The 26,647-nt window shown below is 44.5% G+C and overlaps 2 protein-coding genes across 3 annotated transcripts in view; both read right to left on the minus strand.

Annotated features, from left to right (window-relative positions):
* Window positions 1-502: 502 nt before the first annotated feature.
* Window positions 503-2,945, minus strand: si:ch211-132e22.4 (ovarian cancer G-protein coupled receptor 1). The gene is made up of 2 exons (XM_038975122.1): window positions 2,129-2,945; window positions 503-1,674 (listed from the first exon to the last, which is right to left on the minus strand). The coding sequence occupies exon 2, from the start codon at window positions 1,578-1,580 to the stop codon at window positions 726-728; it is 855 nt and encodes a 284-aa protein (XP_038831050.1). The 5' UTR covers window positions 1,581-1,674; window positions 2,129-2,945; the 3' UTR covers window positions 503-725.
* A 4,325-nt stretch (window positions 2,946-7,270) lies between these two features.
* desi2 (desumoylating isopeptidase 2) overlaps window positions 7,271-26,647 on the minus strand; it is a 56,765-nt gene continuing 37,388 nt past the window's right edge. Inside the window, exons 4-6 of one of the 2 annotated variants that reach the window (XM_038975247.1) lie at window positions 11,058-11,199; window positions 9,293-9,419; window positions 8,075-8,310 (exon numbers count right to left, since the gene is read on the minus strand). In XM_038975247.1, coding sequence (XP_038831175.1) covers window positions 8,189-8,310; window positions 9,293-9,419; window positions 11,058-11,199 — 391 coding nt within the window. In that variant the 3' untranslated portion in view covers window positions 8,075-8,188. Of the gene's footprint in view, window positions 8,311-9,292; window positions 9,420-11,057; window positions 11,200-26,647 lie in introns of both variants that reach the window. The other variant, XM_038975246.1, reaches the window with a different exon arrangement.

The raw sequence follows: 26,647 nt of genomic DNA on the forward strand, positions 1-26,647 counted from the left end.
ACATGATCAATTTATTGAAGGAAAGAAGTCCATATTTTTCTGAAAAGCGGCAATACAAGCCCAACAAATATAGTGCAATGCAGAATAGGGCTGTGTACAATACAGTATGTTATGTATTGTATATTAAAAAGCAAGGCATGTAATCTTCACATTTTAACTACAACAATAAAAGTAAAGTAGGTTTATTTAAATTTTTTAACCTCCTTTTTCCTCCCCAATTTCGTGAAACATAACACGCCAAACCGCACTCCTTAACACCCACCAGCTTAACCCGGAAGCCAGCTGCACCAATGTGTCGGAGGAAACACCGTTCACTGGCTCCCGAAGTCAGCGAGCAGGCGCCCGGGCCGCCACAAGGAGTCACTAGAGCGTGATGAGCCATGTAAATCCCCCCTGGCCAAACCCTCTCCTAACCCGGACAATGCTGGGACAATTGTGTGCCGCCCCATGGGAGACTCCCGGTCACGGCCGGTTATGACACAGCCTGGAGTCAAACCCGGGTCTGTAGTGACGCCTAAAGCACTGCGATGCAGTGCCTTAGACCACTGCGCCACTCGGGAGGCCCGTAAGGTATAATTATAACAAAGAAAAGAACAAGGCCGCACACTGTTAAAGCTCTCAATTCACCGCTTTTTTGACAACGTTTCAATCCGATAATTTTAAGGAGTTGATAGGAGTTATACATAGTGAATCATACAGATACAGTCCATTATCTTGGATCTGTCCTACCTGGAGCCTTCTACTCCACTATCAGTCATGGTCATAGTGTTTGTGACCTGACTCTGCTCCTGGTCACCCATGAACTTGTCGAAGCAGGGGAAGGCCAGAGTGTCCTTAGCTCCCTTTCTCATGAACACATAGAGTAGAGGATCCACAAGGGGGCTGAATCTCTCAAAGATTGTCCCAATCTCCACATTGTGTTGGCCTGTTACCCCTGATATCAGATATTGTATGATGAGGGGTAGGAACAGGACTGTGTAATTGCCCAGCACAAGGGCCAGGGTACCAATAATCCGTCTCTGTTCGACAGCTGGCACAGAGATGGAGACGGACAGAGCTTTCAACGTGCCCACAAGGAAGAATACAAGCAGTGGAAAGGGTATGAGGAGGTTAACTGCAAACAAAATAAATGAAATCTCTAAAGTCGGTGCGATGTAAAATATGGAGATTTGGATGAAAGGAAACACCCAGATAATAGAGGACACTATGAGCGAGAATTTGATGTTACGGCGAAAACGGTACCAGAGAGGAAATGCAATCATAAGATATCTCTCGAGAGCAACACATACCATGAAACCAATGCTTGCACTGATACCAAAGAATTCAATCAATTCTACTATAAATTGCCAGGTACCAGACAGTATGAATGGCCTCATGCAAATTTGAATGAGATCTGCAATAAGAAGGTTGATAACATAGACTGGAGCGATGTGATCAGCTCTGATCAGGAAGTACATGGCATAAATGGACAGACAGATCAGAGGAAAACCAATGGAGAATGTTGTCCACTGTACAATGGTTTCAATGAGGGTCCTATTTGATGCGATGTCGTCCGAAATATTGTTGAGGCTTGCTTCCATCCTTGATGGTGCTTGTTGTTGCAGGAACTAGTGAATGGCAGGGTTCTTCAGATTCCAAGTTCAAGGTCCTTAATATTTTCCTGCTGTGCCTACACTAAGAAAAAAAGTGAAATAGCTGGTGTTTTACTCTATAACATCTAAGATCCTGGTCATGATTCTTTAAAATAGGTCTAGTTTTGAGATGCATTATTATTCTAAATCTAAAAGCATTTCCCTTCAAAAGAAACAGGAACTATGCTCAATATAGTTCTACGTTCTGTGTATTCTTTGTAAAACTGAACATGTAATACAAAATGACCTGTCAAAGTGCAATGTCTATAGACATTAACATTCTTACATTGTGTAAATGTTAGGATACCTTAAACGTCTCTTTTTATGCAATTAACTAATCAATTGAGCCATTACTACATTTTTTATGAATATCATATAATAGAAAAAAATAAGAAAAACTAAGTCATCACTGCGCATTTCAGTGTTTAACATGTGTAGCACAAGAAAAATTCAAATAGCCCTTTAGCAACCATGTGGAATCTACAGTATGGTCTTACCTGGAGGTTAGATGAAGATGAATAGGTTAGATTTAGATGAATTGGCGTTTGTCTTGTAGCTCCTATCAAATCAACAAATTATCAGGAAGTGTAAATGCAAGTTAGAAACATGCAAAAAATTGTCCAGTAATTATTTTATTTTTTTAACGGCACAGATACTCACGGGGCACACCCAGTGACAATGCAGCATGTACGTCTGAGCCTTAAATACTGAGACAGGAAGTCCACCACTCCAGGATGTCAAAAGTCATTGCACAATTTGTTGTACTACAGCATTTGTCAGTCTTTGATAGCTGATTGGCCAGGGAGATCATATGACATTATTAACAGTGGTTAAAAGATCCCGGACCTAATCCACTCCACACTAAGTTTCTACTTCACTGTATTTCAGAATGACAACAGGAATATTACATCTGATGTATAACATAATACACTTCATGGGCACATCTTATAATATGCATACACCATTTTGGGTGAAGAAGCTGTTAGTTTTATATTCACAGACTTGATGTGCTGTAGTACAGGCAGCTACTTGAGAATAAAAAAACAAACTTACTAGTGATATTCCACCATACTTTTATAGGTCAGTCACAATGTCTAGGTCCATCAGACTTAAAACCAGTATATTGAGACAATGATGAAACGTGAGAACAGTCCGCCGCCACACACAAATGCAACAAACTAAATATTGTGCAAATACTTCAGAAAAATGACTTCCTTGTCACTAATGTTGAAATTGTGGGCTCACATACAGTACCAGTCAAAAGTTTGGACACACCTACTCATTCATTTTGACTATTTTCTACATTGTAGAATAATACGGATAACATCAAAACTATGAAAGAACACATATAGAATCATGTACTAACCAAAAAAAAAAGAAGTGTGAAATAAATATTTTATATTTGAGATTCTTCAAAGTAGCCACCCTTTACCTTGATGACAACTTTGCACACTCTTGGCATTCTCTCAACCAGCTTCATGAGGTAGTCACCTGGAATCCATTTCAATTCATTGACAGGTGTGCCTTGTTAAAAGTTCATTTGTGGAATTTCTTTCCTTCTAAATGCGTTTGGGCCAATCAGTTGTGTTGTGACAAGGTAGGGGTGGTATACAGAAGATAGCCCTATTTGGTAAAATACCAAGATGTCAAGAACAGCTCAAATAAGCAGAGAAACGACAGTCACCATTACTTTAAGACGTGAAGGTCAGTCAATACGGAAAATTTCAAGAACTTTGACAATTTCTTCAAGTGCAGTCGCAAAAATCATCAAGCGCTTTGATGAAACTGGCTCTCATGAGGACCACCACAGGAAAGGAAGACCCAGAGTTCCCTGTGCTGTAGAGGATAAGTTCATTAGAGTTATCAGCCTCAGAAATTGCAGCCCAAATAAATGCTTCAGTGTCAGGCCTTCATGGTCGAATTTCTGCAAAGAAACCACCACTGAAGGACACCAATAATAAGGAGAGTCCTGCTTGGGCCAATTAACACGAGCAATGGACATTAGACCGGTGGAAATCTGTCCTTCGGTCTGATGAGTCCAAATGTGAGATTTTTGGTTCTAAACGCCGTGTCTTTGTGAAACGCAGAGTAGGTGAACGGATGATCTCTGCATGTGTGGTTCCCACCGTGAAGCATGGAGGTGGTGTGATGGTGCTTTGCTGGTGACACTGTCTGATTTATTTTAAATTCATGGCCCTCTTAAATAGCATGGCTACCAGCGATACGCCTACAGCGATACGCCATCCTGTATAGTTTGTGCTTAGTGGGACTATCATTTGTTTTTCAACAGGACAATGATCCAACACATCTCCAGGCTGTGTAAAGGCTATTTGACCAAAGAGAGTGATGGAGTGCTGCATCAGATGACCTGGCTTCCACAATCACCCGACCTCAACACAGTTTGGAATGAGTTGGACCGCAGAGTGAAGGAAAAACAGCCAACAAGTGCTCAGCATATGTGGGAACTCCTTCAAGACTGTTGGAAAAGCATTCCAGGTGAAGCTGGTTGAGAGAATGCCAAGTGTGCAACACTGTCAAGGCAAAGGGTGGCTACTTTGAAGAATCTAAAATATATTTTGATGTTTAAAACTTTTTTGGTTACTACATGATTCCATGTGTGTTATTTCATAGTTTTGATGTCGTCACTATTATTCTACAATATAGAAAAGAAAAAAAGAAAGAAGAACCCCTTGAATGAGTAGGTGTGTCCAAACTTTTGACTGGTACTGTAGTTCTTTGACAGGAAAGTTCATGAGTTCAACCACTCTTGAGTGTTGTTGGTTAGGATGACTGAGCTTCTTTAAGATTCATTGATATGTTCCAGGAATGTCTTTAAATGACATCAGTGTCTGTTAGGAGGAACTAGGCCCTGGCTTATAGACTGAGCAAAGTACAAAATGCAAATTGACTCTTTTCATTACCATCAGCATAGCTCAACTGGAACTTAGGGAAATGTGAGTCTGTATAGCTTCTGTGAAACCGCTTATCTAGCAGTTCTAGGAAGATAAGTGACCATGCTATTCAGCACCAATAAAACATGTATATAAAAAAGCCAAAAGCAAATCAATCCAATTCATAGCACGGACCTGGTACCAGACGCATCATCTACTGTGGGGATCATCCAGGTACAGTAATTTACGTTCACCCATCAACAGCAAGGTAAAACACACTGAGGAGGAACTCACAACGCTCTTTCCATGCGGTTCTCTCCAAAGCTACTTCAGGTAAGGTCATGGATTATCTCGGTCTATTTTTGGCAGGGGGAGGCAATACCAAAGGATCTAAATGCTATGGGGATGAATGGAATTCAGGAAACATTTTAAATATAAAATATCCATGAACACGAGACAGAAGTATATGAGTAGCCTTTAAGCAACAGTTAGACCATGGTCTTAATAAAGAAGACAAGTAGAGTGACATAGAAGTGATATTGGGAGAATGCCTATGTTCTGTTTGTAGCCTAGAATGTACTATAGGCTGTCACTGACAGACTAAACAAATGTGATATTTAAAATGTTGTACACATCCTCCTTCCAAAGGTATTTAATACATTCTTCCTGTTGCTGTCATTCTAGTGTGTGAAAGATGAGGACACGGTCACAAAATGACTATACCGGTAAATGCAACTAAACACCACAAAAATATATCATAAACCACCTCAAATGACCAGAACCCCATGGATAAAGATATGAATATAGGGTCTGTTAACAACAACACAAACAACACCGACACTACTTTTGACCGTGTTGCTGAGGTCATTGGCTGGATAACCTTTGCCATTGGGCTACCTGCCATTGGATTGGCCCTTTACACAATGAAGAACCTGGTCAAGGGTCCCAACCCTGTTCCTGTCCATGTCATCAGCCTTCTTGTTTCAGACATTTTCAGTTTCATTGGAAGACCACAGGCTGCCACTGGGAGTATCCTATCGGCTGACACTGCTACCCTGATCTTCTATTTTGGCATCATATCCAACATTACTTTTATGGTTTGCATTGCACAAGAGCGACACCTGCTGGTGGCGTACCCCCAGTGCTACAGCTGCTGCAGCAAGCTTAAACAGTCCTCCATCATCTCTCTGGCTATGTGGGGAGCGCCCTCCGCTGTTCTGGCCCTCGCAGTGTTTAAATACTTGTTCTGGTTTGCAGTGGCCCTTCTCACTCCCTTCCCTTTTCTGTTGTTTTTCTTCCTCGACTCGTGGAGAGTGTTGCTATGTTTCAGGTCAACTTCTACAGCGGAGAAAAAAAGGTCTGTGGGTGTACTGGCGGCAATCCTGACCAATTATACCGTGCTGTTTCTTCCCTTCATTCTGAACATTCTGCTCGAGTCGTTGAAGGAGGAAGTATGCTACTTAGGGCTGATTGCCAATCTGTTGCTGTATCTGAGTCCTCTAGTGGACCCGTTCCTCTACATCTTCATGACTAAGGGCCCCAGAGAGGTAGCGGAGTCCTTACTTTGCTGTAAAAATAAGCTGAGCAGGCAGCCAGAGGAGACACAGACTGTGGTTACTCTGTCAGAGACGGTCACTGAGACCCGCCTTTAACACTGACTATAAATCAATTCAAATTCAGAATTCCTCAATTCTGTCAATAATCGTCCTCTCCTGTTACAATGGTGCTTAGGAATAATTTTTAAATGGTTGTTTGACTTTGATAGATCAATTTCAATAGATTCATCCTCATTATTCAATAAACTGATGCTACAGAGAGCACTGTTCATGGAGATATTTTTCATTTAAACTCCACAGAGCAATGTGTTCACTATTCCACTAGGGGTCATCACATCTCAGAGGTGTAACAGAAACAGGACTTCCAGAGGAAAAGGCCATCACGAACGATATATCTGCAGTGTGTCACTCACGTCACCACCACAGAGTAGATCTAGGGGACTTGGTCCTTTGGTGCCTTGGCTGGTGAAAACATGTCAACACAGAGATCTGAATGAGAACAGTTGACACTGCCAGCAACCGATCAAGGACCTGGTGGTTTGACAATCTAAGCTACCTCATTCCAAATGGGAAATTCTGGGCAACAGGATTGCGTATCTAGCGTCAAAAAGGCACAGTGAGTAAATATTAAGAATTACATTTAGTAGTTAGCTCTATGGCTTTTGAGTTATGAAGGACAGCTCACTTTTCCAGAACTTCTACATTTGACAAAGTTCCATGAAAATCCCCATTGAGGTAGCACATCCTGAGCAGGTTGGTCAGTTTCACAGAACATTTATCATCTTGAGAGAAAATACAGTAAGCTTGAATCTAGTTTTTTTTGGAGTCATGAATGGTGGGAAATCTACAGTGTCTCTTTGCTAACATTAATCAGTCTGGAGCCTTCATATACTGTGGGAAAATATCCTGTTTGGGCAACAACTGCTACTTCAACAGGAAAACTCATGTTAATACAAGTTGAGTGTTGTTCAATAGCCATAGGTACGTGCCAAGTACAATCCCAAACAATGGAGGCCAATCAGATTTCCATCACAGAGATGTTATTACAGTCAAGTGCAACAGCAGCAGCCCAGATGGAGGAAGAGGGAGTCCGCATACAAATAGGCTGACTCCCTCCTGGCTATTTGAAATGTAATTAAGCTATACTGACATCAGCACCATGCTCAGTAGGGAGAATACCTTTAGTTTATAACTCATTAAAACAACAATCTACGTCATATATTTTTCTTTAATAACTTTAAAATGGGATACAAATCTTTTCAGTTACACAGAAGACTCTAAAAACAGTGGAAAACATCTAAAGTAAGTTAGTTATTCTAGGTTAAGAAGGAGTACGCTGCTTTACAAAGAGAAACAGGTCAACTATAGAGAAACAGTGCAGAGCTCAACGAGCAGGTACAGTAAAAATCTTCAGGCACAGCTGCCACGGGGGTAGACATCAGCTGTGTGTGTTGTAAGAAAAGTGTGGAGGAGTTTGGCCCAGGTGGTAGCTTCTCAGTAATCGTAAAACACACTCAAAACATACACACACAAACAGATTGTAAACAAAAGAGGATTAAAAATTCTATATAGAGTGATGACTAAAGTGTCAGAAAAGCAAAAGAAGCAAAACATATAAAATATTTTTTTGAGTCCTGAGTATATAAAATAAAGGCCAATAAAATGAAGAAATGACAAAACATGATCTGAATGTTGTTTTTCTATATGTAAAACAACAGTACTCTGAGCCTGTAGCCATTACCTCAAGTCTGCCTGTCAAGTCAGTGTAGGCGGGGCTTCAATGCAGCTGGTGGATGGCAAGTCTCATCAGGAGCGCAGTAGGCAGGGACGGTGGGTAGGGGGTGGGTTGGGTTTGGGGTAGTGTCTATTGGCAGAGTGGTGTACAGTACAGTAAGCCTGTCCATGTGGGGGGGCCCTGCCGGAGCCTGTCACTGAAGGCGATGGTGAACCCTGAGACTAGTCCTATCGGCGTGGCTGATGTCGGGGAACTCTGGGCAGCCTGGAGGGAGAAGAAGAGGAGAGGGAGGGGGAAGGCATGGAGCTCATGGAGGCCAGAGAGGCGGAGGCGTCCTCTGCCTCCTCCAGCTCCCCCTGGAGCTCTTGGCTGACGCTAGACTGCAGGGCGGCCGGGGTCAGCCACTCCTTGGGAAGGCAGCTCTGCAGGAAGGGCACACAGGAGCTGAAGTAGGCCAGCCGGTTCACCCAGCGTGGGATCTCCCTGCCACACAGGATCTGATGGCCAGACAGGAAGAGTGCAGAGTAGAACAGTGAGACATGCAGCACTGATACTAGAGTGCTAGGCCTTACTGGAAATGGATCTGATGACACTGTAGCGGTAAGGCATTTGGCCCTGCTAAGCAGGATAGAGCTAATGGTCCTTGAGGTATTAGAATGAACTGCACTAGACTGTATTCAATTGGACCCTTATTCATCTGATGGACTGGATGCTATTTCAATGTGAAAATAGTGTGTCTGTATCGTCTTGCTAAGTACGGACATCATTACAATGTAATGACTTCATTAATGGACACTAGCCAGGACCTTTCCTTTTATCACCCCAGTGAATGGAAGAGTTTACTTCTGTTCGAGACTCTGACAAAGACATCTATGTTGAATTGTTATCTGTCCCCTATCACTTCTCTAACACCTATGACATTCTTAGAATTTCTCACATCAGAATAAAAATATATTTCCTGTGAAAATAGTGCAACCATAAAACCAATCTTTTCAAAACTTGTGGTCCAAAGCGAACACCAAACAACTGACCCAGTAAATGCAGAGAAACACAAATGGCCCTTTCTTTCAAAGCGGTATTAGCTGTAGATTTTATCTTTAGTCCTCCTGACATCAAATTGAATTATTCCATTTTGGAAAAACCCAGTCTTGGATGGGAAAAGCCTCTGGCTGTGAAAAACTAGCCAAGTGTGATAACAGCAGCAGCACTGAGGCAGAGAAGAGAAGGAGGATAATCATTCCCACTGCCTCATTCTGGAGGCCCTGGCCTGATGGGATGGAGCTATAAAATAGCCTTAATGACACAAACAAGCCTGCTATGATGGGCTTCAATTGTGCATGGGTTAACATCCTTGTGAGCAGTGACATTCATGTTCTCAAATGCACAATGTGATTGTTAGTCTTTGCCTACATTTCACATGAAAAGGCAAGACATAGCTCATGAGGCTTGATGTGGGCTACCAATGACAGACAAACATACGTCTATATATGCTTCCCATGAGAACTAGGCCACCAATCAGTGGACTGATTCTCCACGGTTGAGTAATCCGTTTCAGTGGGAATGCTGTGTTCTCCCATACAGTATCTTCATTTCTGCAAAATATCACCTAAAATAGACCACAGAGAAAAAGACAATTACAGGCTGCCGTTCTGGATGTAGGATTTCAGTACAGAAACCTTACAGGCCTGAAATAAAGATGGGGATAGAGATGGGGATCTGAGATGGGGATCTAGAGATGGGGATCTGTGGTGGACTTTGCAGAGCTAATCCCATTCCAAGTTCTCTCTCACAGATTCCTTCACTGCGGAGCAAACGTGCATAATCCCAGGTGCAAATCAGGCTGGCAGAAAATGAAACTGTCAAACAGATAGTTCCCACACAACAAGGAAGGGAGAGAAGCGCTGCATGCCTGAGGCAGACCGGGGGAGGACATTCCCATTCTATTCCTGAACAATTCTATCATCCAATAGGGAGAGGACTCTACAACAAGTGTACATATCTAGGCTATGCATAGATACATCTTGAATAATGATTTGCTTATATTAAACACAGAATTTCTGGGGGGGGGGGGGGGATTCATAAATGACTAGAAACAACACTCTGACTCAGTCTACACAATATAGCCATACATTGTCATACTAGACGTGTGTGGTTGTAGAAGTGTTAACAAGACAATGAGGTAAATGAGTGTTTCTACACTTCAGGGGGAGGAGGCAGAGGAGCTGGTTTCACTGTAAATATGTTCTTATCCAGAGTGTCATCAGGCCCACTGCCTTTGCCTTTCAAATGCAGAGACATCATCAGTGTCAGAGACATCAGTGTCAGAGACATCATCAGTGTCAGAGACATCATCAGTGTCATAGACATCAACATTAAAACATACAGTCAATAATACAGTAGAAAAAAAAGAAAACATTTAACTATGCAAGGAATTCTATTCAGTCACATTGTAAAATAGAGCAGAGCAAATGTTATGGTAAGCTTAATTTCTCTTCCAAGGAGGATGTTACTTTAGTAAGCATGAGGCCAAAGCCCAGAGAAGGGAACAGGCCCCGTCTCCAGGGGTAACCTTGTAGCGGTATTAATTAAGAACCTATGCATTGTGTGAGCATGCATGTGTGTGAGAATGAGTGTGTCTGTAGGTGTTTGCAAGTAGGTGTGTGTGTTGTATTTGCATATGTAGGTGTATGAGTCAGGAGGAGTTTCTGTCAATGGTGTATGACAGGCCTGGCAGCTGGGGCAGTGTGTCTGGGCTTGTAGCAGAGCTCTCTAATCCCTGTCTGCCACACAGATGCTGGGTGTAATCATACTCATTATTCACCCGCTCCACCAATCTGCTCTAACACTGTACTTATAAACTCATATTGCTTGGCTTCTACTCAATGCACTGAACTAACACAGGTTGAGATATTTGTCGTCTGTCCCGTGGGAGGTGAGGTATTCTCCTTCTCTGCTCTTTGTGAGACTGTGCTAGGCTGGACCTGGCAGGTTCAACGTCAGGGAAAAGTGGCACTACATCCAGGCACCCTGACCTAGAATGTTCTAGCCCAGCCCTGGTGACAAGAGGAGAGCTGGGGGGGGGGGGGATGCTTGTCTTATGTGGACCACTGTGACGCACCCTGGACAACACAGGGATATAGGCCTATGTCTTTCCTTAAGGAGAGCTTGGGCATAAATAATATATGTACGTGAGTGGGTGAGAGAGGGAGCGAGAGAGAGTGGGTATGTTCAGAGTGTACCTTACCTCCGACAGGGCTGAGGAGAAGTGGTTACAGTTCTTGTGCATGAGGTGGTAGGCATTTCCCTTGTACTCTTTCCCCAGCTCCTCCATGATGCGCTCCACATCCTCCTCTGTGAAGTCTGTGCTGCCCAGAACAATGGCCTCTCTGATGCCAGGAACAGGATCCACACAGAGAGAGAAGGTCACTTCTAAGCACATGTTTTCATCATACAAGAAAAGGTTTTACATTTTACCATGAGAAATTATAATTCCTACTTATTGTGAGTATTCAAGATTTTTTGCCGAGCTCAAGGGCAGTTTTGCGGATGTAAAATGTTGCCTAATACTTAATCTACCCTTTGTCATCTTTTAGATAAAAAATGCTACTGTATGCATGGAATCTACACAACAGACCGGCCCATCTGCGCAATGACTACACAGGCAGAGTTCACTTCAATTATAGATGAAGCTCTTCATCTTCACAGAAGTGACTCAGCCTAACCAAAATGAGCCGTGGGGGAGAAGTGGACCACAGTGTTAGCCACTATAGTATCTTCGGAGCATTGCTGTACTAAGACAGGAGCAGCCTCATCACTCAACAACCACCATAATCTGAAGATCAGAATCACCTTCATTCACCAAGGACATTTACACTCTCTGAATTGTACTTGGTGATATGGTGCTATGGTGCTGCTCGTGAAGGACAACATTTAGAGACAGAATACAGACAGGAGTTTACAGAGTTCACATACATTATATACAAATAAGTAGTGGACATAGAGCTATATAGATAAAGGTAAGTTAAGGAAAAGAGACCTGGAAATGCATGCTGGAGGAATTATGTGAGAGGGCATGACAATAGTAAGGCAACCCCTGGAAATTATTCTATAGTAGATACTGCAAGTTTTTTTTTAAAGTAGAACGCCAAAACAATTGCGTCATCCAACCAACATTACTGTGGTGTTTATAGTCTCTCCCAGTAGTATCCTCCTATTGCAGATACACAAACACACAAAGTTTACTTAGAACATGTTCTACTCATTGGCATCAGTAGCAGAGACACTCCAGTGCCATGGGGCTGCTTAACTGTCATATGTGCAACCAGGGGAAAAAAAGGGGGGGGCAAAACTCTAGACCTTCACTCCACACATAGTGATGCATACAAAGCTCTCCCGCCCTCCATTTAGCAAATCTGACCAAAATTCTATCCTCCTGATACCTGCTTACAAACAAAACCTAACGCAGGAAGTACCAGTGACACGCTCAATACAGAAGTGGTCAGATGACCCGGATGCTACACTACAGGACTGTTTTGCTAGCACAGACTGGAATATGTTCCGTGATTCATCCAATGGCATTGAGGAGTATACCACCTCAGTCATTGGCTTTATCAATAAGTGCATCGACGATGTCGTCCCCACAGTGACCATACAGTGGTTCCTCATTTAAAAGTTGCGTCATACTGCGGTGCATTCTGTGGCACGTTATTTAATTGTCAGACATTTTTTTCTGTTAATGCAAGTTAGTATTAGTTTGACCACCAGAGGGCAACTTTGAGAAGCATTCGATAGTCTTCCATATTGGCATTACCAGAGACGGGGAGGGCACGCGGGACACCGGGGTTCAATTCCCCGACGGAGAGGAAGGAGTAGGCTGTCCTTGTCAATAGGAATGTGTTAACTGATTCCATATGTGTTATTTCATAGCTTTGATGTCTTCACTATTATTCTACAATGTAGAAAATAGTAAAAATTAAGAAAAATCCTGGAATGAGTAGGTGTGTACAAATATGGCGCTGTACAACGTGACGGTCGGGAGTAGGCTACAGCATAAGTCGATTGGAGGATTCTAAATTAATATCTAAGGGGCATAACATTTCCAAACCCTAATTGTAGTGCAACAGATCTTTCAGTTGAGCGTACTAGCTCTTTGCCTTCTCTACCAGAAGTTGATGCTGTTGCTACTGTATGCAACTTCATGCTAGCTAGTTAGCATAACAAATCACTAGTTAGACATTTTTCGACTTTGGGTGTGTTCTTCAATTCAATCTGGAGTGCCTGCGCTCATAAATTCAGAATATTGTCAGATTGTAAGTTTGTAAATTCAGACCGTTTCGCTCTCGGAGCGCACACTAGACGTACGGGCCGAGGAGTAGGGTTGATTTTAGCGTTCTATAATAGTGAAGACATCAAAACTATGAAATAACACATATGGAATCAGTTAAGAACACATTCTTATTACAACGGCAGTCAAGTACCCAAGCTAACGTTGGCTAGCTTGCTAGCTACTTCCAGACACAAATGAGTCCACTAACCATTTTACTCGCCCTAGCAGAGCTGGTTAGGCAGTTTCCGTGTTAACCAGAGCGTTGGTGACTAACTGTGCTGCTGGAAACAATTTAATTACGCTTTTTTGCCGAGGTTTACTGGCACCGGCCATATTCAACGGGTGTTGAGCGCTCGTAAATGCATTATTCTGCACTCTGGTACACTCAGAGAGTGCTCTGAAGTCGGTATAGATAGCAGGAGCAAATTTACGAAAGCACCCAAATGGCCATTGACAACGCACAACGACTATACCATTTAACCACGCTAAGAATGACGGGAATAATCAAGTCAATAAACGTTGGGTAGTTAGCCTATAGTTAATATACTGGCAAGTTTGTTGTATAATTACTAACGTTAGGTAGCTAGCTAACATACCGGTACATACTGCTGTAATGATATGCTATGTGGTTCATAAGGACAGCGTAGCTAACAAATTGTCAGCCAACATAACGTGTAAGGTAACTTATTTGAAAAGTCATTACTTTATTACATTGAGTAGCAAGCTATCCCTTGGTCGTTAGGGCAAATCTGGTCTGTGATAGGTGGGGTTCACACCTAGCTCGGCTATTAAGACTATTCTTTAGTAAAAGGTTGAATAGTCCATTGTTCAGCTATTAGCTCCCCTTCCCAACAAATTGTTGTTACTCCCATCTCGTTCCTCGCCCTCTTCCACGTGTCATTCTGCGCCTGAGTGGCTCGCTTGTGGGCGTGCTGGCAGGATATGGCAGCACCTTCGGTTGTACGTCAAGAATTTTGCAGAGCAAGTTTGTATGAAGGTCTGGTTATTCACAGGCAAATTGTTATATGCTATGGAGGTACATTTGTGTCTTTTTGTCGAGAGCAAAACTTTTGTCAATAACTGTTCTGAAAGCAACTTTTTTCCAATTCAAAGGAAGTCATAGGCCCTGTGTGGCTCAGTTGGTAGAGCATGGCGCTTGCAACGCCAGGGTTGTGGGTTCGATTCCCACGGGGGGCCAGTACAAAAAAATAAAAAAAAATAAAAAATAATAATAATATGAATGTATGTACTTGTAAGTCGCTCTGGATAAGAGCGTCTGCTAAATGACTTAAATGTAAATGTAAATAGTGGACACCTACAAAGGACTGTGAGATGATGGCATCTCAGGTAACCAGCACTGGGCATTCTTCCGTCCAACTTTCACATAGCTCCTACGATTCAGTGTCGGTTCATAACATTCTACTATATTAAATACATACCGTAGAATGATAAATCATGCAATTATTATTCTCAAGCTAACCAAAAGCATTTAGCTATGAACGCCTGTTCTCGCCGTTTTCAGTTGAATTAACTTTATTTCATGGCAACTCATAAGCAGGCCATGTCCTATTTGTTTCATAGTCGATATATAATCATATTTCATGACAGTGTAACGGTTAGCTTTTTTTACTGAAGGATGAAAGAACACAATATGTCTGTCAGGGAATGCTATTCTGATATGTCAGATGAAGAGTTCGACCAGAAAGTCAGGGCCATGAAGGCAAGGATTTCCAATGCGGGCTTTAGAATGGTCAAAGGAAGTCTCAGAGCAATGGGCCATCGTGTACAATGGCAAAGAGTTAGGGTGTCTTAGCAGCGTGTAGATGATGCTGGTATCATTGCCAGAATGATCCAGCTTCTTTGCATTGCTCGGCAAAAATACTCTGTTCCTGTTCCCCTGTCTCTCGTCCACATTGATACAAATCATAAATTGATACCGTACTAAGATGTATAATGTCACCAAATCTAAGAAGTTAAATTAACTTTTTTATTCTTACTTATTCATAGACACATTTTCAATGATGTATGAACTTGGAGTTGGTAATACATACAGTTGAAGTCGGAAGTTTACATACACCTTAGCCAAATACATTTCAACTCAGTTTTTCACAATTCCTGACATTTAATCCAAGTAAAAATTCCCTGTTTTAGGTCAGTTAAGATCACCACTTTATTTTAAGAATGTGAAATGTCAGAATAATAGTAGAGAGAATGATTTATTTCAGCTTTTATTTCTTTCATCACATTCCCAGAGGGTCCGAAGTTTACATACACTCAATTAGTATTTGGTAGCATTGCCATTAAATTGTCTAATTTGGGTCAAATGTTTCAGATAGCCTTCCACAAGCTTCCCCCAATAAGTTGGGTGAATTTTGGCCCATTCCTCCTGACAGAGCTGGCGTAACTGAGTCATGTTTGGAGGCCTCCTTTGCTCGCACACGCTTTTTCAGTTCTGCCCACAAATTTGCTATGGGATTGAGGTCAGGGCTTTGTGATGGCCACTCCAATACCTTGACTTTGTTGTCCTTAAACCATTTTGCCACAGATTTGGAAGTATGCTTGGGGTCATTGTTCATTTGGAAGACCCATTTGCGACCAAGCTCTAACTTCATGACTGATGTCTTGAGATGTTGCTTCAATATATCCACATAATGGATTTCTACTTTCTACTTTTATAAACTCGGACAAAACAGAGATGCTTGTTCTAGGTCCCAAGAAACAAAGAGATCTTCTGTTGAATCTAACAATTAATCTTGATGGTTGTACAGTCGTCTCAAATAAAACTGTGAAGGACCTCGGCGTTACTCTGGACCCTGATCTCTCTTTTGACGAACATATTAAGACTGTTTCAAGGACAGCTTTTTTCCATCTACGTAACATTGCAAAAATCAGAAACTTTCTGTCCAAAAATGCGGAAAAATGTATCCACGCTTTTGTTACTTCTAGGTTAGACTACTGCAATGTCTACTTTCCGGCTAAAGCACTAAATAAACTTCAGTTAGTGCTAAATACGGCTGCTAGAATCCTGACTAGAACCCAATAAAATTGATCATATTACTCCAGTGCTAGCCTCCCTACACTGGCTTCCTGTTAACTTATTTTGGGTAGGGGCCAGTATTTTCACGTCCGGATGAAAAGCGTGCCCAGAGTAAACTGTCTGCTACTCAGGCCCAGATGCTAGGATATGCATATTATTAGTAGATTTGGATAGAAAACACTCAGAAGTTTCTAAAACTGTCTGAAAGATATCTGAGTATTACAGAACTCATATGGCAGGCAAAAACCAGAGACAAAATCCAACCAGGAAGTGGGAAATCTGAGGTTTTAGTTTTTCAACTCTTTGCTTATCCAAGATACAGTGGAAATGAGGTCATGTTGCACTTCCTTGTTTGATGCTTCTACTGTGAAGTGGGGGCGAATGAGAGGGGATTGAGTAAGGTCTGCCATGAGCTGAACATAAGCTGACCATGCGCGTTCACGTGAGAACGAGCTTTGTTCAATCGCATTTCTGAAGACAAAGGAATTCTCCGGTTGGAACATTATTGAAGATTTATGTTAAAAACATCCTAAAGATTGATTCTATACCTAGTTTGACATGTTTCTACGGACTTGAATATGACTTTTCGTCTGAACTTTTGCCTGGACCTGCCCGCGCGTCGTGAGTTTAGATTGTGTACTGAACGCGGAGGAATTTGCACATAAATGATGGACATTATCGAACAAAACAAACATTTATTGTGGAACTGGGATTCCTGGGAGTGCATTCTGATGAAGATCAAAGGTAAGTGAATATTTATAATGCTATTTCTGACTTCTGTTGACTCCAACATGGCGGATATGTCTTTGGGTTGATTTGTCGTCTGAGCGCCGTACTCAGATTATTGCATGGTTTGCTTTTTCCGTAAAGCTTTTCTGAAATCTGACACAGCGGTTGCATTAAGGAGAAATGGATCTAAAATTCAATGTATAACACTTGTATTTTCATCAACATTTATGATGACTATTTCTGTAAATTAATGTGGCTCTCTGCAAAATCACCGGATGTTTTGGAATTACTGAACATAACGAGCCAATGTAAACTCCGATTTTTGGTTATAAATATGAACTTTACCGAACAAAACATACATGTATTGTGTAACATGAAGTCCTATGAGTGTCATCTGAGGAAGATCATCAAAGGTTAGTGATTAATTCGATCGATATTTCTGCTTTTTGTGACTCCTCTCTTTGGCTGGAAAAATGGCTGTGTTATTCTGTGAATAGGCACTCACCTAACATAATCGTTTGGTTTGCTTTGGTCGTAAAGCCTATTTGAAATCGGACACTGTGGCTGGGTTTACAACAAGTGTATCTTTAAAATGGTGTAAAATACATGTATGTTTGAGGAATTTTAATTATGGGATTTCTGTTGTTTTGAATTTGGCGCCCTGCAGTTTCACTGGCTGTTGAAGAGGTGGGACTCTACCGTCTCACGTACCCTAGAGAGGTTAATAAAAAAAAAGATGTCAGCTGCTAATTTACAGATTTACAGCACATAAACACTCAGCCATTTTTCATTGGACTATCTGTTGCTGCCAAGTCATGATTTCCCTGCAATAACCAAGTGGTGAGACATAGCCCTCTATATTTAAATGTTTCAGGTTTACTCCGATAGTGGTTATGGAATGCATGTGATGCAGACACCTCAGAGCCACACACAACTTGCATTTCTATAACCTCGGACCCACCTCAGTGTTCACTATTCATGAAGGAAGACCACAGGGCCACAGAGATTAGGCCCCCCCCCCACAAAACCCTCACTCTCTGTAAGAGTGGAACACTAATGGAGAGATGTTTGGAGTGCTGTGACATGTCAGTACAACAACTTACTGCAGTTTGGAGGAAGGATACCTTGACCTGTCGAATTCTATCCACCTCTTCTGTGTGGGATATGTGTTCCTACCTTGTCTGTGGGCAGATCTGCAGCATTTTCAGAGAGTTGGAATAATCACCCTTTAAGGTGAACCTGACACCTCAACAGCTGTGGCATATCGGAATGCTCCAAACACCTGTGCACATTTGTTTTTGCCTTAGCACTACACAGCTGATTCAAATGATCAAGTCATCATCAAGCTTCAAGTGGTATTTATGTCTAATAACGACATCTCCTATTGTTTGTCCTCATGTGTCTGTTTTTCAGCATAAAGTACTCTGTAACGACTTAGTGTGGATACCAGGTGAGACCACACACAATAACAGTCCCCCCCCCCCCCCCCCCCTTCACTTCATCCCCTTCTCCCTAAATCCTCTAGGTTATATCAGCTGTGTTGGTAAACCCTTCCCGCATCTGAACTGGCTGATACAGAGGGCACAGCATGATCATAGTTAGGAGGTCACTTGGTCGGGTCAGCAGGAAGTATTATTAAAGAGATGCTTTACATTGAAATACAGTGATGTAGTAGTCCCAGAGTTAATGATCCAAGGTCAGTTTTGCATTTCACCTCCTGATGATTATGATGACTGACCGTGTTAGAATAAAAAAAAGGCTTAATCATGCTCTCTCTCTCTATCCATCTGTCTCTTGTCTGCAGGTATGTTTTGATATGAGAGAGGAAGCCAGTCCCGTCATTGCCACTTCACCCACTCTTAAGATAACCAGCCTTGGGCCCCCAGTTGGCCCGAAGGTTAGGAGACACCGCTAGAGACACTAATCTGAAAACAAGGCTCCCTAAATTCTATCAGCACATCGAATGTGCGACCCGGGCTGGGAAAATTCTGGATCATTGCTACTCTAACTTCCACGACGCATACAAAGCCATCCCTCGCCCTCCATAAAGGCAAATCTGACCACGACTCCATTTTGTTGCTCCCAGCCTATAGACAGAAACTAAAACAGGAAACGCCCGTGCTCAGGTCTGTTCAACGCTGGTCCGACCAATTTGATTCCACAATTGAAGATTGCTTCGATCACGTGGACTGGGATATGTTCCGGATAGCGTCGAACAACAACATTGATGCATACGCTGATTCGGTGAGCGAGTTTATTAGCAAGTGCATCGGTGATGTTGTTCCAACAGCGACTATTAAAACCTTCCCCAATCAGAAACCGTGGATTGATGGCAGCAGTCGCGCAAACCACTGCTTTTAAATCAGGGCAAGGCGACCGGAAACATGACCGAATATAAAAAATGTGTAGTTATTCCCTCTGCAAGGTAATCAAACAAGCTCAGCGTCAGTATAGACAAAACAGAATCGCATTTCAACGCTTCAGACACAAGAGGAAGTGGCAGGGTCTACAGTCAATCACGGATTACAAAAAGAAAACCAGCCCCGTCGCGGACCCAGATGTCCTGCTCCCAGACAAACTAAATAACTTCTTCGCTCGCTTTGAGGACAATACTGTCACGTTCCTGACCTATTGTTCCTTTTTCTTTTATTTATTTAGTTGGTCAGGGCGTGAGTTGGGGTGGGTTGTCTTTGTGTGTTTTTTGTATTGTCTAGGGTGTTGTATGGTTTAGGGGGTTAAGTAGAGTAGATGGTTTAGTGTTCAGTGTAGGTGTCTAGGAAAGTCTATGGTTGCCTGAATTGGTTCTCAATTAGAGACAGCTGGTTATTGTTGTCTCTGATTGGGAGCCATATTTAAGGCAGCCATAGGCTTTAGCTGTTGTGGGTAATTGTCTATGTGTAGTGTTTGTGTCAGCACTATTTGTCTGTATAGCTTCACGGTCGTCAGTTTGTTATTTTGTTAGTTTGTGTATAGTTGTTAGTTTCTTGTTTTTTCTCTCTTCTAAAATAAAAGATGTATTTTGCAAACGCTGCGCCTTGGTCCACTTTCTCACAAGAAGACGATCGTGACAGAATTACCCACCAAACCAGGACCAAGCAGCGTGAAAGGATGGAACAGCGCTTAGTGGAGGAATGGACCCGGGAAAAGGATGAGTGGAGAACAACCTGGGAAGAGATAGACAGGTGGGCGTGCGATCCAGAGAAAGTGCCGGAGCCTGCTTGGGATTCGCTGGAGCAGTGCGAGGAGGGTTACAGGATTATGGAGCTGGAGAAAGGAGCACGAAGGCGCGGTAGGAAGCCCTTGAGGAAACGCCCAAAATTTCTTGGGGAGGGGCTCATGGGGAGTGTGGCGAGTCCAGATAGGAGATCTGCGTCAACTTCCCGTGCTACCCGTGAGGACCCTAAGAAGGAACCTGAGCCAGTCGGGCTGATATTGGAGGTGAGCAATGGGAATGATACAGAGACTGTTAAGGATTTATTGGGGAGGTTGGAGGAGAGTGAAATGAGGGAGCTGCTGTGTTGGTGCGTGAGGCACAAAATCCACCCGACAGAGCGTGTGCGGGAAGTGATGTTACCTGAGTCAGCTCTCCAGGCTCGTCCTGAGGTGCGTGCTAACCGTCTGGGAATGACAGTCCCACGAACCAGGCCTCCTGTACGCCTCCCTAGTCCTGCACCTCCTGTAGCAGTTCCACGTGCTAACTCTCCTGTGGCAGCCCCTCGTACCAGTCCTCCAGTTCCGGCACCACGCACCAAGCCTTTTGTGCGTCTCCAGAGTCCAGTACGTCTTGTTTCTCCTCCCCGCACTAGCCCTGAGATGCGTGTCCCCAGCCCGGTACCACCAGTTCCGGCACCACGCACTAGGCCTAATGTGCGTCTCCAGGGTCCAGTATGCCCTGTTCCTCCTCCCCGCACTAGCCCTGAGATGCGTGTCCCCAGCCAGGTACCACCAGTTCCGGCACCACGCACTAGGCCTAATGTGCGTCTCCAGGGTCCAGTATGCCCTGCTCCTCCTCCCCGCACTAGCCCTGAGATGCGTGTCCCCAGCCCGGTACCACCAGTTCCGGCACCACGCACTAGGCCAAATGTGTGTCTCCAGGGTCCAGTATGCACTGTTCCTTCTCCCCGTACTCGCCCTGATGTGCGTGCCCTCAGCCCGGTACCACCAGTGCCGGTACCACGCACCAGGCCTATAGTACGCTTTGAGAGTTCAGTGTGCCCTGTTGTTGTTCCCCGCACTAGCCTGAAGGTGCGTGTCCTTAGCCCGGTACCTCCAGTTCCGGCACCACGCACCAGGCCTACAGTGCGTCTCAGCCGGCCAGAGTCTGCCGTCTGCCCAACGGCGCCTGAACTGCCCGTCTGCCCAACGGCGCCTGAACTGCCCGTCTGCCCAACGCTGTCTGAACTGTCCGTCTGCCAAGCGCCGAATGAACTGCCCGTCTGTACTGAGTCTTCAAAGCCGCCCGTCTGTACTGAGCCTGCAAAGCCGCCCGTCTGCCATGAGCCTTCAGAGCCGTCCGCCAGACAGGAGCCGCCAGAGCCTTCCGCCAGACAGGAGCCGCCAGAGCCTTCCGCCAGACAGGATCAGCCAGAGCCTTCCGCCAGACAGGATCAGCCAGAGCCTTCCGCCAGACAGGATCAGCCAGAGCCTCCGCCAGACAGGATCAGCCAGAGCCTCCGCCAGACAGGATCAACCAGAGCCTTCCGCCAGACAGGATCAGCCAGATCCGTCAGCCAGCCATGAGCAGCCAGATCCGTCAGCCAGCCATGAGCAGCCAGATCCGTCAGCCAGCCATGAGCAGCCAGATCCGTCAGCCAGCCATGAGCAGCCAGATCCGTCAGCCAGCCATGAGCAGCCAGATCCGTCAGCCAGCCATGAGCAGCCAGATCCGTCAGCCAGCCATGAGCCGTCCAGCCAGGATCCGCCAGAGCCGTCATCCAGCCAGGATCCGCCAGAGCCGTCATCCAGCCAGGATCCGCCAGAGCCGTCATCCAGCCAGGATCCGCCAGAGCCGTCATCCAGCCAGGATCCGCCAGAGCCGTCATCCAGCCAGGATCCGCCAGAGCCGTCATCCAGCCAGGATCCGCCAGAGCCAGCCAGCCAGGATCCGCCAGCCAGCCAGGATCCACCAGAGCCAGCCAGCCAGGATCCGCCATCCAGCCAGGATCCGTCCCTGGTGCTGCCCCTTATCCTGGTGCTGCCCCTTATCCTGGTGCTGCCCCTTATCCTGGTGCTGCCCCTTAGTCCGGTGCTGCCCCTTAGTCCGGTGCTGCCCCTTAGTCCGGTGCTGCCCCTTAGTCCGGTGGGGTTAATGTGGAGGGTGGCCATTTGGAGGAGGCTACGAAAGCGGGTAGTGACTATGGTGGGGTGGGGACCACGACCAGTGCCAGAGCCGCCACCGTGGACAGACGCCCACCCAGACCCTCCCCTAGACTTTATGCTGGTGCGCCCGGAGTTCGCACCTTAAGGGGGGGGTTATGTCACGTTCCTGACCTATTGTTCCTTTTTCTTTTATTTATTTAGTTGGTCAGGGCGTGAGTTGGGGTGGGTTGTCTTTGTGTGTTTTTTGTATTGTCTAGGGTGTTGTATGGTTTAGGGGGTTAAGTAGAGTAGATGGTTTAGTGTTCAGTGTAGGTGTCTAGGAAAGTCTATGGTTGCCTGAATTGGTTCTCAATTAGAGACAGCTGGTTATTGTTGTCTCTGATTGGGAGCCATATTTAAGGCAGCCATAGGCTTTAGCTGTTGTGGGTAATTGTCTATGTGTAGTGTTTGTGTCAGCACTATTTGTCTGTATAGCTTCACGGTCGTCAGTTTGTTATTTTGTTAGTTTGTGTATAGTTGTTAGTTTCTTGTTTTTTCTCTCTTCTAAAATAAAGAAGATGTATTTTGCAAACGCTGCGCCTTGGTCCACTTTCTCACAAGAAGACGATCGTGACAAATACAGTGCCACCGACACAGCCCGCTACCAAAACCTGAGGGCTCTCCTTCACCGCAGCCAACGTGAGTAAAACATTTAAACGTGTTAACCCTCGCAAGGCCCGCCGGCCCAGACGACATCCCTAGCTGCGTCCTCAGAGCATGCGCAGACCAGCTGGCTGGTGTGTTTACGGACATATTCAATCAATCCCTATCCCAGTCTGCTGTTCCCACATGCTTCAAGAGGGCCACCATTGTTCCTGTTCCCAAGAAAGCTAAGGTAACTGAGCTAAACGACTATCGCCCCGTAGCACTCACTTCCGTCATCATGAAGTGCTTTGAGAGACTAGTCAAGGACCATATCACCTCCACCCTACCTGACACCCTAGACCCACTCCAATTTGCTTACCACACCAATAGGTCCACAGACGACGCAATCGCAATCACACTGCCCTAACACATCTGGTCAAGAGGAATACAGCTCAGCATTTAACACCACAGTACCCTCCAAACTCATCATTAAGCTCGAGACCCTGGGTCTCGACCCCGCCCTGTGCAACTCGGTCCTGGACTTCCTGACGGGCCGCCCCCCCAGGTGGCGAGGGTAGGGAACAACATCTCCACCCCCGCTGATCCGCAACACTGGGGCCCCACAAGGGTGCGTTCTCAGTCCTCTCCTGTACTCCCTGTTCACCCACGACTGCGTGGCCATGCACGCCTCCAACTCAATCATCAAGTTTGCAGACGACACTAAAATGGTAGGCTTGATGACCAACAACGACAAGACGGCCTACAGGGAGGAGGTGAGGGCCCTCGGAGAGTGATGTCAGGAAAACAACCCCACACTCAACATCAACAAAACAGAAGGAGATGATCGTGGACTTCAGGAAACAGCAGAGGGAGCACCCCCTATCCACATCGACGGGACAGTAGTGGAGAAGGTGGAAAGTTAAGTTCCTCGGCGTACACATCATGGACAAACTGAAATGGTCCACCCACACAGACAGCGTGGTGAAGAAGGCGCAACAGCGCCTCTCCAACCTCAGGAGGCTGAAGAAATTTGGCTTGGCACCAAAAACGCTCAAACTTTTAGAGATGCACAATCGAGAGCATCCTGTCGGGCTGTATCAGTGCCTGGTACGGCAACTGCTCCGCCCACAACCGCAAGGCTCTCCAGAGGGTAGTGAGGTCTGCACAATGCATCACCGGGGGCAAACTACCTGCCCTCCAAGACACCTACACCACCCGATGTCACAGGAAGGCCAAAAAGATAATCAAGGACAACAACCACCTGAGCCACTGCCTGTTCACCCCGCTATCATCCAGAAGGCGAAGTCAGTACAGGTTAGAGGTCGACCGATTATGATTTTTCAACGCCGATACCGATTATTGGAGGACCAAAAAAAAGCAGATGCCGATTAAATTAATTATTTTTATATATATATATATATATATATATATATATATATATATATATATATATATATAAAAAAAAAATTTTTTTATTTTTTTTGTTTGTAATAATGACAATTACAACAATATTGAATGAACACTTATTTATTATTATTTATTTATTTATTTTTATTTAAATTTTACCCCCTTTTCTCCCCAATTTTCGTGGTATCCAATCGCTAGTAATTACTATCTTGTCTCATCGCTACAACTCCCGTACGGGCTCGGGAGAGACGAAGGTCGAAAGCCATGCGTCCTCCGAAGCACAACCCAACCAAGCCGCACTGCTTCTTAACACAGCGCGCCTCCAACCCGGAAGCCAGCCGCACCAATGTGTCGGAGGAAACACCGTGCACCTGGCCCCCTCGGTTAGCGCGCACTGCGCCCGGCCCGCCACAGGAGTCGCTGGAGCGCGGTGAGACAAGGATATCCCTACCGGCCAAACCCTCCCTAACCCGGACGACGCTAGGCCAATTGTGCGTCGCCCCACGGACCTCCCGGTCGCGGCCGGCTGCGACAGAGCCTGGGCGCGAACCCAGAGACTCTGGTGGCGCAGCTAGCGCTGCGATGCAGTGCCCTAGACCACTGCGCCACCCGGGAGGCCGTGAACACTTATTTTAACTTAATACATCAATAAAATAAATTTAGCCTCAAATAAATAATGAAACATGTTCAATTTGGTTTAAATAATGCAAAAACAAAGTGTTGGAGAAGAAAGTAAAAGTGCAATATGTGCCATGTAAGAAAGCTAACGTTTAAGTTCCTTGCTCAGAACATGAGAACATATGAAAGCTGGTGGTTCCTTTTAACATGAGTCTTCAATATTCCCAGGTAAGAGGTTTTAGGTTGTAGTTATTATAGGAATTATAGGACTATTTCTCTCTCTACCATTTGTATTTCATATACCTTTGACTATTGGATGTTCTTATAGGCACTTTAGTATTGCCAGTGTAACAGTATAGCTTCCATCCCTCTCCTCACCGCTACCTGGGCTCGAACCAGGAACACATCGACAACAGCCACCCTCGAAGCAGCGTTACCCATGCAGAGCAAGGGGAATAACTACTCCAAGTCTCAGAGCGAGTGACGTTTGAAATGCTTTTACCGCGCACCCCGCTAATTAGCTAGCCATTTCACATCGGTTACACCAGCCTAATCTCGGGAGTTGATAGGCTTGAAGTCATAAACAGCAGAGCTGCTGGCAAAACGCAGGATAGTGCTGTTTCAATGAATGCTTACGAGCCTGCTGGTGCCCACCATCGCTCAGTCAGACTGCTCTATCAAATCACAGACTTAATTATAACATAATAACACACAGAAATACGAGCCTTAGGTCATTAATATGGTCGAATCCGGAAACTATCATCTCGAAAACAAAACGTTTATTCTTTCAGTGAAATACGGAACCGTTCCGTATTTTATCTAACGGGTGGCATCCATCAGTCTAAATATTCCTGTTACATTGCACAACCTTCAATGTTATGTCATAATTACGTAGAATTCTGGCAAATTAGTTCGCAACGAGCCAGGCGGCCCAAACTGTTGCATATACCCTGACTCTGCGTGCAATGAACGCAAGAGAAGTGACACAATTTCACCTGGTTAATATTGCCTGCTAACCTGGATTTCTTTTAGCTAAATATGCAGGTTTAAAAAATATATACTTCTGTGTATTGATTTTATGAAAAGCATTGATGTTTATGGTTAGGTACACATTGGAGCAACGACAGTCCTTTTTCGCGAATGCGCACTGCATCAATTATATGCAACGCAGGACACGCTAGATAAACTAGTAATATCATCAACCATGTGTAGTTATAACTAGTGATTATGATTGATTGATTGATTGATTGTTTTTTATAAGATAAGTTTAATGCTAGCTAGCAACTTACCTTGGCTTCTTACTGCATTCGCGTAACAGGCGGGCTCCTCGTGAGGCAGGTGGTTAGAGCGTTGGACTAGTTAACCGTAAGGTTGCAAGATCGAATCCCTGAGCTGACAAGGTAAAAATCTGTCGTTCTGCCCCCGAACAAGGCAGTTAACCCACCGTTCCTAGGCCATCATTGAAAATAAGAATGTGTTCTTAACTGACTTGCCTAGTTTTTTTTTTAAAGAAGGGGGGGGGGGGGGGCAAAATCGGCATCCAAAACTACCGATTTCCGATTGTTAGGAAAACTTGAAATCGGACCTAATTAATCGGCCATTCCGATTAATCGGTCGACCTCTAGTACAGGTGCATCAAAGCTGGGACCGAGAGACTGAAAAACAGCTTCTATCTCAAGGCCATCAGACTGTTAAACAGTCATCACTAACATTGAGTGGCTGCTGCCAACATACTGACTCAAATCTCTAGCCACTTTTAATAATTAAAAATTGG

The sequence above is a fragment of the Salvelinus namaycush genome, chromosome 35 (genome assembly GCF_016432855.1).
Source record: "Salvelinus namaycush isolate Seneca chromosome 35, SaNama_1.0, whole genome shotgun sequence".
In the NCBI taxonomy this organism is placed as follows: Eukaryota; Metazoa; Chordata; class Actinopteri; order Salmoniformes; family Salmonidae; genus Salvelinus; species Salvelinus namaycush.